Genomic DNA, 16,080 nt, shown 5'->3' with positions numbered 1-16,080 from the left:
GGGGGGGGCCGGGGGGGGGGGGGGGGCGGGGGGCCGGCCCCCCCCCCCCCCGGGAACGGGGTGCTGCGTGGGAAGACAGGGATGGGGGGGGGGGTCGGTGTCGTTGTCTCCGGGGCTCCAGCGGTGCTGGGCGGCCGCAGGGGGGTCGGTACCAGCCTGGTCCCTGCTCCTGCTGCTTCCCTTGGGGGGAACTCACTTGGCTCCAGCCACGTCTGCCTGGCTCTGCCCTCTCCGGGACCCACGAGTGGCCGTGGCCAGAGGCATGGAGTGCCTTACGGCTGTGGGACCCATGTGCTCCCAGCTCCCAAGGGACTCGCTGGCACTGGCAAAGCTGGGGGGCTCCTGGAGAACTTGGGGTTTCCCGCCATGCTCCTGCTACAGGGCTGTCCCATGGGGTTTGGGAGGGTTTGGGGCCAGTTGGGTGACTGCAACCTGTGTCCCCCCGCTGTGCCGGGGTGCCTGCCTGCAGCCAGCTCTGCGCAGCATGGCGGGGAGCTCGGCACATCCGCAACACGGGGCGTAGGTGCTGAGCTGGGGGTTCCCGTGGCTGGGGGACGCATGTCACTCCCAGCTCCGGGGATGCTGGTCCCAGCGAGCAGAGGGAAGGACTTGGCCTGGCCCGTGCCCCTGCCATGCCCTGCAGCACATCTCAAGCCCTAGGCCCAGCTCGGTCTCACCCCACACTGTGCCCAGCTCCCCACTGGCAGGCAGGGGGTGCCGAGCATCCCAGGCTCTCAGCCTGATGCCCGGACCGAGCATCCCAGGCTCTCATCCCAGGCTCTCCAGCTGCTGCTCTCTCCACAGGGGTGCCTGCACCACGTCCCCCCCTCCAGCAGCTGCAGCAGCGCCTGGATCGTGCTCCCAGTCTGGCCGCGCCAGGGGAAGGCTGGCTTTTACGGTAGGCAACCGACACCGTTCCTCCCTTCTCGTGGGGCCAGGCACCGGCTGCCACCACACAGGCTGTGCTGGGGCTGGTGGGTGCTCCAGGCGGCCACCCAACCTGTTGTCACGGGTGGCATGGAGAAAAACAGTTGGCAACCGAGAGGGACTGGGTGTCCACGCACTGCTTCTCCTCACTGCCCCATCCTCTCTCTTGCAGACCAGCAGCGGGACTAGCATGGGAGAAGCCTTCCCCGGGCATGGGCAGTGCTAAGGAGCCCGAGGGGCTGCAACTGCTGAGCCGCCAGGCCGGGGCCGAGGACACCTGTGAGCCCAGCGCCAGCTCCCCTGGCTGCCCACCAGTGGGCGAGTGCCTGCCCGGCTCCGGCTGTGCCGCGGGCGGCCGTGCCATGAGGACCTGCTGCGTGGCTGAGCTGGAGGCCCAGGGCACCATGGCCAGCCCAGCGGTGGAGAAGGTGCCATCACCGACCGGACCGGCTCCCAGCACGCTTCTCCCAGACGCTGGTGTGGAGCCAAGTGTGGCGGCAGTGGCGGGGAGCTGCGGGGAACCAAGTGGCGCTGCCCCTGCCTGTGGTCCCGTGGGGATGGGGGTCCCCAGCACCCAGAAGGAGAACACAGCCCCTGTGCCCCCCCTGCCTGAGCCCTGCCTCAAGGCGCCCAGCAAGGACATGGGGAGCGTGCCGGCTCCTGCCAAACACGTGGCGTTCGTGGAGCCTGCCGTGGGCACCGGAGCAACTGAACTTCCAAGCCAGGAGCAGCCCCAGGGTGGCACAGGGACATCCTTGAGCGCTGCGCCCCAGCTAAGGAGCAGTGAGGCTCCCAAGCACCCCCAGGGGGGCACAGCAGACCCCGCTGGCACCGGCACTGTGGGGAGTGGGGACCAAGGCGAGGCAGGGCTGAGCCCTGCTGCCCTGGGCCAGGGCAGAGCTGAGGGGAGCCCAGCCCAGGGTGTGGATGCCGGGAGCAGCCAGCAGCCCCGGACAGCCAAGCTGCTCTGTGAGTCCTACTCCTTTAAGGTGACCCCACCGCAGGATGCCGGGATGCAGGACACGGGGACGCAAGTGGACAGCCGAGCGTCCCTGGTGTCGGTGGCCTTGAGCCCCATGAGCCCCCCGGGTGGGGCTGCTGCCTTCACGTTCCCCAAGAGAGAGACGGGCTCTGTTGCCCCCCCGCACCCAGAGCCCTCCAAGAAGGACGCAGAGATGCAGGTGTCCATGCCTGTGGAGACCCGCTCGGTGGCCACTGGGCCCATGACGCCAGTGGCCAAGTCCCCGCAGGCCTCGTACCCCGAGGTGCATGTGAAGGGGACAGTGGCGGAGGAGGCTCCGGAGCCCATCCGGGAGGTGAGCTGGGACGAGAAGGGGATGACGTGGGAGGTGTATGGGGCCTCCATGGAGGTGGAGGTGCTGGGCATGGCCATCCAGAAGCACCTGGAGAAGCAGATCGAGGAGCACGGGCGGCAGGTGGTGATGACCCCCCAGAGCACCCGTGCCGGCTCCGTCAAGGGAGCCCCCCGCAAAGGTGAAGCCAAGAGGCAGCCCAGCATCTTTCGGGCTCTGCTGCAAAATGTCCGGCGGCCCCGGTGCTGCTCCCGCACCGGCCCCGCCATGGAGTGAGCCGCTGCCTGCGCCGGTGGGGTGGGGGTGCTGTGGGGCTTCTCGGGGGAAGCGGGGAGGGCTCTCTGCCCCAGCGTCCCGAGATGCCCGCTGCCAGTGTGTGGGGCTCCTGGGGCTGGGGCAGGCGGTGATGGAGCACTGCACGCTGGGGCGAGGTATCTCCTTTGCCGGGGGTCCCCCTGCCAGCCTGGCGTCCCCCCACCAGCCTAGCCCCGTGGAGGTGCCCTGGGACGTGAGGCTGGTGCCCTGTCTCTGTGCTTGGTGGCTTTTTTCAGCACGAGGAAGCATGTGGCTCCTTCTAGCCGGAGATGGCTGCTCCGTGGCATCTCCTGCCCGTGGCACAGGTCTGGACATGGCTCCGGGTGGGCATGGGCAGGTCACTGCTGGCTTCCCCGAGCTCTGGCCTCGCTCGCACACAAGGCAGCAGCATTGCTCCCCGTGCTGGAGAGACGCTGGTGCGTCGCCATGCCACCGCTTTGCCTGTCCAGGGCTCGGCCACGCTCTGACCAGCCCATGGCTGTGCATATGCGGGTCTCCATGGCTGCCCAGTGCAGGGGCGTTCAGCCTGGACCTCCACAGCCCTGTCCTCTCTGCCCCACTGCCGTACCGTGGGTGCCCCGGCGCTCGGAGGATGTGGCCACACGGGGCACTGGGACACATCTCAAATGGGAGAGACTGGGGCCAACTACAGCTGTGGTGGAGAGCCGCTTATCGCCATCACTGTGGCTGGAGGCACTTGGGGAGTCTGTCCCCATGGCCTCCAGCTCACCCTGCCTGGGGATCTGCCTGGGAGCAGCCATCAGAGCCCTTGGCACATCCTCGCCATGGCTGGTGGTGGGGATGAAGGCTGCCCTGCCACCCGGCCTGTCCAGCTGCCCCGGTGCCAGAGAGGCACCACATGCTGGGGATGTGGATGTGTGTCCCTGTGCGGGTCCCTCCGGCCCTGCTGGCTGCTCTCGTCTGATGGCAGCCAGGGATGCGAAGGCTGCAAAGCGCTGCCACTTTTTACAGCTGGGGTTTTACAGGGTGGGGGGTGGGGGGGGCTTTTATTGAACCGTGTTTGCATTTTTGGAGCTTTTTAAGAGACACTTTCAGCCATGCGTGTCCTGCCTGGAGCCACCTCCTCCCTAGTGGCCTGCGGGGCCGTGACCCTCTTTTCAAACACTTTTCCTATGTTGCCTGCGCCCCGCCGGCCTGGAGAGCGTCGGGAGCAAAGGGTCGGCATGCAGGGGGGTGAGCATCCCCGTGGCCAGCAGCACCACGGCGTCCTGCCGAGACGCGGGTCTCGGCCCCTCCAGCCTGGCCCCGTGCAGAGGACCGGCCCCGCAGTGCCTCAGCAAGGTGGAGGCCAGGTCTGTGCCCATCTGTGCCCAGCACCTGATAGGCAAGAGGCTGCAAACGGGGGTGCTTGAGGAGCTGCACCATCCCCTCTGGGCAGAGGTGCAGGAGAGCTTAAGGTGCCAGGGTCACCAGTGCAGCCACTTCCTCTCTTTAAGGGGCAAGTCTTGCCCCCCCAGACCCCTGTTGTACATCCTGGGCTTGTTTTGGGCCTGCGGGGCTGTCTCTTGCCCCGGGGGGGGTGTGCTGTGAAGGGCTCGCTGAAGCACCAGCTGGCAGTCAGAGCTGCAGCTGGTGCCTGCTCTGTGCTGGCTCTGCTCAGTGCCTTGGGCTGCGGGAACAGTGTCATGGGCACTCGGGGAAGACCGGGAGCCCTGGGGCATCCCCATCCCCCCCACCCTGGGCTGTCCCCCACCTCCAGCCCCGAGCTGCGGCACACCAGGCTGCGGCACACTGGCGTTGCGGCTTCATCACCTACTTTCTTCTTTTTTTCCTCTTCACTTCTTTTTTTGGGGGTGGGGGGAGGAAGGGGGGGGAGGACCAACTTGTCAACGTGGATGTTGGGTAATAAAACCTTGCACAAACCTGTGAGTGGGGCTGCCTGCACCTCCTTCCCCTGGGGCTGAGCGGGGCCAGGGGACAGTGGGGCAGCCCAGGGAAGGGTACTGGGGACAAGAAGCCAGGCTGAGCCCCGTGGTGGCACTCACCTCCCTTCTGGCACCAGCCTGGCCCAAAACCAGCACCTTGTGCCAGGAGAGATGCCCCCAAGCTGGCTGAGCCCCCTGGGGTGATGGCCGCAGGACACTATGACCCCAGTGGGACAGGTTTATTACCAGCCTCTGAACACAACATCATCAAAGCAGCTGCCCAAGTCCCGCTCCGGCCCTGCTGCACGCCTGCGCCTGCTCACAAGTCTGTGGTGGTGAAGGTGGTGTTGATGTATGCTGTTTTGGTGGGCTCCTTCAGGTTCAGGGCGGCCACCAGCACCTCCTCGTCACTGGGGTCTGTCAGCTGTGTTTTGCCCTGCTGCAGAAGGAGAGTGTGGTCAGAGGGGATGAGGACAGAGATGGGAGACAGGGACACTCCTGTCTTTCCTAGGAGCTGGGGGCTGGCAAAGGGATGGAGAGGTTATGAGGGATATGAGGGATCCAGGAGCCCGGGAACCAGAGCAGAGAGGAGGGGACAGGGGGGTGTGGTGGGAGGACTCCCTGCTGGGCACCAGCAGTTCTTTGCACACTCACCTTGGCCTTGAGGTTGTTGTCCCCAGGTGCATTTACTGTGTTTTCATCCAGGGAATTCATGCTGTGGAGAGTGGAGGGTGGGGGGGTAGAAGAGGGCCCTGGCACTGGCGGAGTGGGGACACAGGGTGATGGCCCTGTGGCCTTTGAGACCTGCCCACAGAGCTCACCTGGCTACAGAGATGGAGTCCTCATGAAAGCCCAGGTCGTGGGAGGGATTGAGCGAGAGGTTCAGCATAGGGTTGGCCCTGGCCAGGGACGGGTGGTAGGTGAGTGACCGTCCCGTGGGGCTGTGGGGTCAGCCCAGGGTAGCCATGTCTCCCCAGGCAGGAGGGGTGTGACAGCGAGCCCTGCAGCCCCTGGGTGTGGGGGACATGCCTGGGCTCTCCCCTCCTGCCACAGGTTGCCCCCACTCACCCCTCTGCATTGTACTGGTTGGTCCCGGGGATGCCGGCTCCCTGCTGTGCCACGGCAGGGCTGAACGTTGTGGCTGCTTTCAGAGCCTTCATCGCACTCAGCTTCCTCTTGTAGCTGCAAAGCCCAGTGACAGGGCGTGTGAGAGGGGCAGGGGGAGCTGGGCCATGGGATGGGGTGGAAAGGAGTGGGATGGAAGGTAGGGGATAGGTTTAGGGTTGCCGGTGAGGATGGGGGTGGTGGGCGAGGCAGGAGGGGGTGCGGGCGGTGCGGTACCTCCTGGTGGTGAGAATCAAGACCAGGGTTATGATGAGGATGAAGATGAGCAGGAACGCTGCCAGCCCTGCGATGATGCCAATCAGCTCTGTCTCCCTGGTGGGCTTTGCCACCTCCCCGGGGCCCTGGTGCAGAGCAGGGGTGAGGGCACAGCCCTGGCCAGCGGACCACCCCCCAGCCCCACATGTTGCTGGTGCCCTCTCTCTGTGCCCCTTGCCCGGCCCCACTCACAATGACGGCCAGGCCCAGGTTCACCAGCTCAGCCAGGACCAGCGGGTTGGACTGTATGAGCCTGCCGAGGAAAGCGGAGGCGTGAGCGGCGGGGCCGGTCCAGGCGTGTGGCAGTGCCCATGCGCGGCCCCCGGCCCAGCACGCACACGCTCAGCTGGTTGACGTCCAGGGCAGTGCCGTTGCTGTAGACGAAGTACGCCTCCATTACTGACTTGGCTTTCACCCTGCGGGATCAAAAGACGGCATGAGTGGGGTGCAGGGCATGGTGCCCTGCCCCAGGGTGACCCCCTCCGATGCCACCACCACGTCCCCTTCCCCACCACCTGCATGGCCCCACTCACTGGGCGGCACGGGTCTCCTCTATGGTCCGGATGGCCACCACGTAGACCCCTGCCTTAGTTGCGGTGGTCAGGGCCCTAGGAACAGGAAGGATGGAGGGAGGCTGGGCTGGGTGTCCTGCTGCTTTGCTCGTGGGCACGGGAAGCGGCTGGACCCCCTGCAGTCCCTGGCTCTGGTGGGGACCTGCCTGCCTTGGTCCCCTTCATGGTCTATGAAGCTGGGAAAGACGGTCGGTGGGTCCTGGCCTGCATGCTCGTGTCCCCTGCTGCCCAGCCATGCACCAACCACCCCAGCCCAGCACCCCTTACACTTTGATATTTTCAGAGTTACTCTGGACTTCATCCACCGTTGTCATGAACTGGAGGCGAATGCGGTAGCTCTGATCTACTGCAAAGATCTGTGTGGGGAGAGCAGGGGTGAGCAGGGCTGGGCAGGCCGTGGGGCGTCCCTGGATGGGGGGGCAGGCGTGACACTCACGTTCAGCATGGTCTGTGCTGTGTGAACTGGTGCCTCACGGTCCTGAGCCTCCACTGTCACCTGGTACTGCCCCTTCAGTGAGCCATCGAGGTTGCTGGCCACCCTGCAAGATGGGGATGTCGGCGATCCCATGGGACATCCCTGGCAGGGTGTCACCATCCCCCAAGCTCCACCCTGCCACCATGCCCAGGGCAGGACCCCAGGATGGATTTGTCCCCTTGCCAGCCTGCACTGGCCCTGCCTGCACCTCTGCCTTGTGGCAGGCAGGAGCTGAGCCACGTGCCCCCCACCCTGGCCCAGACCCATGGCCTCACTGGATGCTCCCGACATAGCTGTCCTGCTCAGGCGTTGTCACCACCTTGAAGAGGTTCTCGAAGGGCCGGCTGACCCCGTTGTCGTCCACGAGCACCACACTGACAATGGAGAAGATGATGGTTCCCTTCAGCCCTGAGTCACCGTCCGTGGCCTGCAGGGAAAAAGCATGGCAGGAGCATGGATGGGAAAGGCCACTGCCTGCCCACAGTGGGGAGAGGCGAGCCCAGCTCCACAGACTGACAGACGCACGCACACAGCTCCTCACCTTTACGGTAGCCACTTGCAGGTCCACAGGAGAGATTTCGGGGACAACCACTGCCAGGGAAAGACAGATGGATGGTGCAGTCATGCTGGTGTGCAGCCAGGCTTGCTGCAGACCTCATGCCCACACAACCCCAGGGCTCAGCAGAGCTCCAAGCATCCCCCCACTGCCCTCAGCCCCACAGCCTTCATGGAAAGCATTGAGTAACCCCAGCCTGGCTCCTGCACCTCTCACAGCCCTGCCGTGGCTGGGGGAAGGTGCCTGCTGCCAGAGAGCATGGCAGAGCATGTGTGGGTGCAGAGAGGAGCCCACAGGATGCACCAGCCCCAGCTTCTCACCGAAGGTCTCCATGATGGGCAGGAAGAGCGGCGTGTTGTCATTCACATCAGTGATGAGGATCCTTAGGGTTTCTACAAATGCCCCAAAAGCAGAACTCTGGTCACCAACAGAGCAGCCCTGCAGCACCCTCCTCTGCTTCCCCTGGGAGTCCCATCCTCCCACCAGGCTCAGGTCTCGATGGCAGGGACCAAAAGAACTGGGGACACCCTCCCTCCATTGCCAAATCACCCAGCTCCCACCCCGCTCCCCACAGCTCCTCCTGGGAGGTGGGAGAGGCAGGGCCCACCTCCCCCCATGCCCAGTGGCAGTAGGAGGAGCGGGGAGTGGGTGCCGTACCATTCTGGCTGTAGCGGTTGCCCCTCTCGGTGTACAGGTCTTCAGCCCGCAGCGTGAGCACCACCCTGTCGCACAGTTCGTAGTCAATGTCCGAGCTGTTCACCAGCACTGAGCCATTGGGTGCCAGCACGAACCAGTCCCAGCACACCCCCCCGGCACTGCTCGCCCCCTTGAAGCAGGTGACCGCCAGCTCCTCAAAGACCAGTGAGTGGTTGGTGTCTGGGTCAGAGGCGATCAGCGTGTGGACCAGACCCTGCTGCGTGCCGTTCTCGCTTACATGCACATCCTTCAGCGAGAAAGGCAGGACAGTGGGGGGCTCATCATTGATGTCTAGGATGTGGACCACCACCGAGACATTGGCAGTGTCCCCCATGTTCTCTGCGGCTGTGTTCTCTGCCAGCACCACCAAGGAGAATAACTTCTGCTTCAGGGTGTCATAGTCCAGGGACATGTCGGGGTCCACAGACAGCTGCCCATCATAGTGCCCTGGCCCTAGGCGGGATGAGCGGATCAAGAAGTTGCTGGAGCCACTACCCCTCTGAAGCAGGAAGGAAATGCGGGAATTGATGTCTGTTTGGTCGGCATCTGTGGCCTCCACCACACCCACGAGGGACTCTGCAGGTGGAGACAGACACTCAGTGGCCAGTGGGCACTGACTCAGGGACACCACTGGTCCCACGAATCTGGTTGTGCAACTTCTACCTGGAGAGTCTTCAAAGACTGAGAACTCATAGAACTGTTTGAGGAACATGGGTGCATTGTCGTTTGTGTCCTGCAGGAGACAAAGCCCATGGTTGTAGCTGCTCCAGGAAACAGGGTGCCCCACAGCAGGCTGGGGACAGGAGTGTGGACACCTGCCTGCCTGCAGGCAGGAGAGACACAAGCCCTCTCCTGCCTCCCTGCATCAACTCTTCCCTCCACCCCCACAGGGAGCCTGGGAACATGGTGCCTCTGCCACGGCCAGGAATCCCACATCCCTTCCCTGCCCATCCATCTCAGCTCCAAGCCCCGGCCTGCCCCAGTGTGTCCCCTCTTGTGCCCCGGGCTTACCCCCACAGTGATGGTGACATTCACCAAGGTGCTGAGTGGTGGTGTGCCGTGGTCATACACCTCCACAGTCACCACCATCTGCCCCTGCTCGTCTTCCAAGGCCTCGCGGTCCAGTGGCTCCTTGCTGTGCATCTCACCTGTGGATGCGTTGATGGTGAAGTTGTTGCTGAATGGTCCTGGCAAGATCTTGAAGCCCAATTTGCTGTTGAGGTTGCCAGGCTCGTCATTGTCAATAGCCTGAAAAGGTCAGGGGTTGGAACAGGGCTGTCCAGCACCACGGGGACAGTCCCTGCTCCTCTCTGACAGCCTCCCATTGTCCCCTCCACCTCCATTAGTGCATACCTGGATCTGCGTTGTGATGTTCAGCCCCTCTTCCACTGAGATGAAGTAGGAGCCGGTGATGATGGGTGCCATGTCGTTGTAATCCAGCACAGTGATCTCCAGCACTGTGGTGCCCACCAGGTTGCCCCCATCCTTGGCCTGGAGGTTGGCATAGTAGATGGAGCGAGTCTCCCGGTCCAGCAAGCTCCCGTTCTGCACCAGTACTGCCCCAGTCGTGGCGTTCACCATGAAGATTTTACGGCTACGGCACACACAGAGCCATCACCAGGGCTCAGGCCTGGAGCCCCCTCTCCAGGACAATATCCTGGTCATGGCTGCTTGTGCCCGTACGTACATGCTCTCCGGGAGCAGCTGGTAGGTGATCTGGCCCAGGACACCACTGTCCGGATCGTAGGCCTAAAAGAGAGAAGGAAGGGTCTGTTCAGTCTGCCTTAGCCCCCAAAGCAGTGATGAGTCTGGGGCACTGGCTGCTGGCAGTGAGCACCCCAAAAATGTGGCCCTGATGGGCACAGGGTCCCACAGTCTGTGTGCCCGCTGGCACCACCTCCTTCCTGTGTCCATGGAGAGACCAGTGCCCTCAACGCAAGCTGCATTAGTGGTGCCAGGCGTGCCCAGCATCCTGCTTGGGGGACGTAAGCTGTGCCCACTCCCTGCCCAGTGCCTGACCGTGATGTTTGGGGAGATGACGGTGCCAGCAGGGCTGCCCTCCATCACACTCAGGTTGTAGGTGTTCTGGGGGAACTCAGGGATGTGGTCATTGCTGTCAATGAGGCTGATGGTCACAGTGGCTGTGGAGCAGCAGTCTGCGGGGTTTCCCGTGTCATTTGCAATGATCTGCAGGATGGAGAAGGGACAGTGTCTCACATGGGTCCCCAAACATAAGAAAGAGACGTGTCACACTCCAGCCCAGCTCCCCTGCACCAAGCAAGCTGCCAGGGCAGAGCCACGTTGTGCTTTGGCTTTTGAACTCTGCAGGAGAAGGGCTGTGTCCCCGCTGTGCCCCAGCATATGCAGGGAGCAGGGAATGCCCCCACAGTGAGCCAGCCCTACGGGTCCCACCTGCACCACCATGATATGGCTTATCTCATAGTCCACAGAGGATGGGTCTTGAACCAGGAGCTGGACCTCCCCTGTGCCCACGATCTTTGTGGGGGAGACAGTGAAGGCGCTGGCATTCGGACCCTGCAGGTACAGCTCATAATTGCTGTTGATGCTCTGCCGGGAGAGACACACAGGAGTGAGGGTGGGTGGTGCAGCAAGGAAAAACACCTGCACCCTTTCTCAGCCCCCTGGACAGGCTCCCACCTTGTCCGGGTCGTGGGCGACGATGCTGAGGTTGGACACGGGCAGTCTGGAGGAGGAGTGCTCTATGATGTTGCCCCTGAAGTTGTTCTGGGCACTGGTGGAGAAGTTGCAGCTGGGAAGGGAGCAGTGGTAGAACTGGGGCTTGTTGTCATTGACATCGGTCACCGTGACTGCCACCAGGGTCCTGGCCAGGGCCACCTTGCCATGGATGTCCAGGTGCATCTCACGCGCCTGGGCAGGAGGAGAGAGCTGGTCGGAGGGGCCAGGGGAGAGGAAGAGGATGGGGTTCCCCTTGCTGCCTCCTACTCACCATGACTTCCAGTAGCACCTCCTCGCCTGGCAGCTGCTCACGATCCAGGAGCCCACTCACAGTGATGGTGCCCGTCGTGGAACTGATAGCAAAGGGGACACTGGCATCTAGGGCAACGGGACAGCAGGAATCAGCTGCAGCCACGGGGAAACTCAGGCCTGGCCCTCTCTGCCAGCAGAGCATGCTGGCAGTGCCTGGGAGCCCAGAACCAGTCCCTGTGGCGCCCCTTGCTGCCTGATCCCCCCCTCCTGCCCATCCCACCCTGCCACTGCTCACTCCCTGCCCATCCCACCCTGCCCCATCACTCACTGGTGATGCTGTAGGAGATTTCATCATTCACCCCTGTGTCTCTGTCCATGGCGGTGACCGTCAGCACAGTGGTGCCCTATTGGGGACATGGCCATCAAGGCAGGACCTATGATGTCTCCAGCTGCCCCCATGCCTGGTGGCCCAGATGCCCTGGGTCGTCAGAGCCCCCAGGGAGGGCCAGGGGTAGGGACATGCTATGGGGCAGGCAGGCTTCTTACCAGGGCGCAGTTCTCGGGTACGGAGCTGGAGTAGGGCTCGTTGAGGAACCGTGGGTCCAGATTGGGCTGGTCGAGGATGGTCATGGACAGGTAGGTTGAGCTATTCTGGAAGGTCAACACGTTGTGCAGCATTCCCCCACCATCCTGGGGAGCGGAGCACCTGTTAGCCCCATGGCATCCTTACCTGGCAGTCCTGCACCCCCGGCCTGGCTGGTCCCCACCTTGGCGAGGATCTTGAGCTGGTAGAAGGTGTTCTTGGCATAGTCCAGTGAGCCATTGAGCACCACGTTCCCGTTGGCCAGGATGTAGAAAAGCCAGCGATTCTTTGTGTTGTCTGGGATCACCTGAGCAGGGGACATCACCCCATGTCACCAAGGCAGGGAGCAGACGTGCCCAAGCAGGGATGGGGGCTCAATCCCCAACCTTCTGCCAGGCTTGGCCCACAGGCTGTGGGGACCCCCTACCACCTGGCTCATCCCCAGCTTGCAACTGTTCAGCACCTTGCACCCATTGCCCAGTGGGTGCAGAGCCAGCCCTCCTGACCCGACACATATCCCTGCTCCCCCAGAGCCATGGGGCTGCCCCTGGCTGGGTCACCCAGCACCTTCTGCCCCACAGGGGTGGCTCAGGGATGGGTTTCGGGTACAGCATGCCCCACTGCAATGCATTGTGCTCACCTCCTCGATGCTGTAGCTGACTTTGGAGGCGTTCCCGGTGTCAATGTCGTTGGCAAACACGGTGTAGATGATGCTGCCAGGTTTCGTGTTCTGGGCACACAGTGGTGGGGGGGTGGCATCACCCAGGAGAGCAGGAGGGGTAGTGCTGGGCCCAGCCCCTGCCAGCCCTGCTGTGGGGTGCTCTGGCCCCGCAGGGCTCCAGGGGCTACCCAGTGCAGTGGGCCATGCAGGGACGAGCTGCTGCCCTTGCTCACACAAGGCAGAGGCCGGATCCACCCTGCCACCCTCCCCAGAGCTCCCTGGGCGCAGGGGCTGCACCCCGGCCCTGGGGTGCCAGAGGGGAGTTGGGGTGAACCCCACACCCTGTATGCACCCCAATCTGGCCTCACCCTGGCCCAGCCAGAGCGGCAGCTCGGGCACTCCCTGATCAGAAGCTCATCGCAAGGGCAGAGTCCCAGCCATGCGTCAGTGCCTCAGACAGGCAGAGAGGCCCCTGCCGGGAACTGCCCTGGCACGGAGTGCTCCCAGGTCAGCCGCGACGGCTGCACCATCGCCTCACGCCCAGGCACGCTGTCACTGCATGCCCGAGTGTAGGGTCAGCCTGTTCCCGGCGCACCCATGCCACAGGAGGCACCCAGCACCCCTGCCCTGCTGCCCGTGGGGACGGGAGGTCCTGGGGAGGTACCTCAGGGACGAAGGTTTCATATGGCAGGTGCTGGAAGACTGGAGCGTTGTCGTTACGGTCCTCCACAATGATGGCAAGTTTTCTGGAGACCTACCGGGTGACAGGGAGGGCATGGGATGGGTGCGGGAGATGGTGACCAGCAGAGCTGGGTGCAGTTCTGGCATCCCATGCCCACCTTGGCTCTGAAGTCAGCCAGCATCACCTGCCCCTGGGCAAAGCCCACCTCCAGCCCCCTTCCCCACCGAGCCTCGTCCACAGCCTCACTGAGACCCTGCTCCCCTCCCCGTCCCCATCACCCGCTTCAGCCACCCAGCCCATGCCCCAGCACTCACTGCATCGTTCGTCCCATCGAACACCCTGACGGTGATGGTGAGCCTGGCCTGGTGCTGGGAGGGACATAAGGCAGGACTTGGTCAGCGCCAGGCAGAGCTTGATCCTTGGATGGCTGAGCCCCAGTGCCCTCCCACCTGCCACCCCTGGGTGGGATGCTCCTCCCAGATAGCTCTCCCCCCTGGAGCCGGGCTTCAGGGCCAGGGAGTGATCCACAGCACCACCATGAGCAGCTCTCCCACAGGTCTCATGGCTCTGCCCTCCATTCCCATCACCCCAGACCCCCCAGCTCAGGCAGGGAGATCTGCCCTGGTCTCTGCCCTCACCTCGCGGTCCAGGGAGTTCCTCAGTATCACACTGCCTGTCTGGGCATCGACAGAGAAGTAGAAGGACTCCGGCCCACTGATGCTGTAGGTGAGCGGGTCCCCATCAAAGTCAATAGCCTTCAGCTGGAAAGCTTGCTGGCCTGGGGGCACAGGCAGCATCAGTCCCTGCTCGAGGACCCTCTGGCTGCTCCTCGTGTACCCTGGGGCTCCCCCAAGACTGCTCCACTCACCCAACTCCAGGTCTTCAGGCACATAGACGAAGGTCATGTTGAAGAAGGGGGCTGTGTTGCCTGAAACTACAAGGACGAGGTGTGCTGAGCACCACCTCTGCACCGAGCTCTGCCTGCACCCTGCACCCCTGTGCCTGGCAGCACCTCCCTAGCCCCAGCCCCAGCTCCTGGCTGTGTTTTGGGTCTCCAGAGGAGGCAGGGGAACCCACCACCCCTCACCTTCCTCATGCTCATCCCACACCTCTCACCTCCAGACCACACTTGTCCTCCAGCTGCAGCACCCATGCTGGATGCTACCCCCACTGCCCAGCCCCCTGCCCGCTCTGCCTTGCCCTGGGGCAGCAAGGTTGCCATTGGGTGTCCAAGGTGCCAATGGGGTGGGCAGCTGTTTTGGGGGTCTCAGCTGCCCTCAGGGAATTTGGAACTAGTGTTGGGGGCTGAAAGCACCTCCAACACCTCCTGCCCATCCATGCCAGCCACGGAGCAAAGTCCTCACCTGCTGCCAGGAGGAAGGGGAGCAGCACCAGCGAACGCCATGCCATCCTGCCAGCGAGCCTGTGGACACACACCAGAGAACAAGCACCTGGGCTGATGTGTGCCTGATCCCATCAGCCACCCCAAATCCCTCCTGGGGAGCAGCCACTGGGGCAGGAGGGGCTCTGGTAGGGACAATCCCCTCTGCTGAGCCAAGCTGGTGAGCAAGCATCAGGCTCCATGCCACAACACCCGGGCACAGGCTCCTTGGGGACATGGCGTGGGGGGACAGTGTTGGCCTCCAGGTGCTGGAGACCATCGGGGTGCTTGGGGACCCCAGGAGCCTCTCCTGGGCATGGCTAGAGGCTCCATTGCTTGGGCCCAACTGGGCCACACCAAGCAGCACTTGGAGCCCACGAGCAATCTGTGACACCACCATGGTATCCCCCTCTTTGTGCCATGGCCTGTGGGCAGCCTCACAGCTGACAGACACCCCCACCTCCCCCCACAATGGGCCACGGTGCCCGTGGGGGCCGGGGCAGGGGCCGACATCCCTTACCTGCAGTCGCGTCGCTGGGGATGCTGCCGGGCGGGCTGCTCTGCGCTCACACCCTGATACCGCTAGAGAACTTTGCCTCCTGCAGTAAAAACATTCATCAATTATTAACTGCAATTGAGGGGTGAGAAATCCCTCTCTCATCTTCCTTATTCCTTGTGCTCATCCCTCAGCTGCTGCCCAGCCCAGCCCCATGCTCAGTCCCCAACCCCAGCTCCTCAGGTCCCCACGCTGAGTGCCGTCCCCCAGGATTCAGCCAGCCCAAACTGCAGCCATGAGACTCTGGCTCCCAGGAAGGATGCAGAGCCTGCAAGGATGCAGAGGGATCCTGCACCACCCCAGGGAACCAGAGAGGGGCTGAGGAAATGCCCCACATCCCCTGGGCTGGGGACACCGGGGTCCCACCAGGACAGGGGGTGGGCACCAACCTGGTGGTGCAGCTACTGGGGCGGGTGCCTGGGGCCCTCTGCACCCCGCTGCCACCTGCTCCCCTCCCCGGGGGCTCAGCCCAGCCTCCCTGACCTACTTTGGATCCGCTGGGGACAAGGGCAGATTGTGCAGCTCCGCTCAGGCAGAAGAGGGCTGGGAGGTGACGGGTGGGGGCATGGCCAGTCCTGGCGCTGTGGGACCCCCGCCTCTGTGGCCCTGGGCCTCTTGACCCCTATTCTCTGGGCAAGCCACGGGGTCTGGATGCCCGGGAAGCTGTGGGGTCCCCCCAGACACCCAGCCTGCTCCAGTGTCCCCATCTCACCCCACACCTGGGTCAGGGAGCCCCCAGAGAAGGGGCTACAGGGGGCCAGCCTGGGACACCCCCCCAGAAAACCCCTCCAGAGCTGGTGCAGGATCCTCCCAGCCCCTGCAAAGGCTGCCCCAGGACACCCCCACAGACACCCCATGGGCTGCCTGGGGGTACCCCTGGAGCCCGCCAGGGCTGGCCCAGGACGAATCCCCTGATCCCCCCGGGCCTGGTGCTGGACACCCCTCTGCAAACTACCCCTGTCTGTCCCGGATCACCCCACACCTCCCAAGGGCTGGCCGGGGACACCTTCCCCAGCGCACCCCCGGCCGGCTTTGGGGTGCGCTGCCGCTCGGAGCATTACGGCCGGAGCACCGCACCGCGCGTTTTTTCGCGGCGCCGCTCTTGGGCGCAGTACGGCGGGAGGGGGGCGGGCGCGCCCATCGGCGCA

The 16,080-nt window shown here is 63.9% G+C and overlaps 1 protein-coding gene across 1 annotated transcript; it reads right to left on the bottom strand.

Annotated features, from left to right (window-relative positions):
- Positions 1-4,760: 4,760 nt before the first annotated feature.
- Positions 4,761-13,900, bottom strand: CDHR2 (cadherin-related family member 2). The gene is made up of 30 exons (XM_010579221.1): positions 13,864-13,900; positions 13,634-13,773; positions 13,310-13,363; positions 12,978-13,067; positions 12,293-12,382; positions 11,837-11,959; positions 11,616-11,759; positions 11,398-11,473; positions 11,089-11,195; positions 10,779-11,009; positions 10,533-10,688; positions 10,140-10,307; positions 9,808-9,869; positions 9,474-9,714; positions 9,132-9,368; positions 8,784-8,853; positions 8,082-8,696; positions 7,745-7,816; positions 7,410-7,459; positions 7,144-7,295; positions 6,830-6,932; positions 6,661-6,749; positions 6,355-6,429; positions 6,160-6,237; positions 6,014-6,074; positions 5,783-5,907; positions 5,510-5,623; positions 5,263-5,340; positions 5,096-5,156; positions 4,761-4,880 (listed from the first exon to the last, which is right to left on the bottom strand). Exons 1-30 carry the CDS (start codon positions 13,898-13,900, stop codon positions 4,761-4,763), a joined length of 3,819 nt encoding a protein of 1,272 aa, XP_010577523.1.
- Between the last annotated feature and the right edge of the window lie 2,180 nt (positions 13,901-16,080).

Source organism: Haliaeetus leucocephalus, unplaced genomic scaffold (assembly GCF_000737465.1).
Source record: "Haliaeetus leucocephalus isolate CR32 unplaced genomic scaffold, Haliaeetus_leucocephalus-4.0 Scaffold656, whole genome shotgun sequence".
Lineage (NCBI taxonomy): Eukaryota > Metazoa > Chordata > Aves > Accipitriformes > Accipitridae > Haliaeetus > Haliaeetus leucocephalus.
The sequence above is the reverse complement of the archived record's forward strand: the minus strand, read 5'-3'. Positions and strand labels throughout refer to the sequence as shown.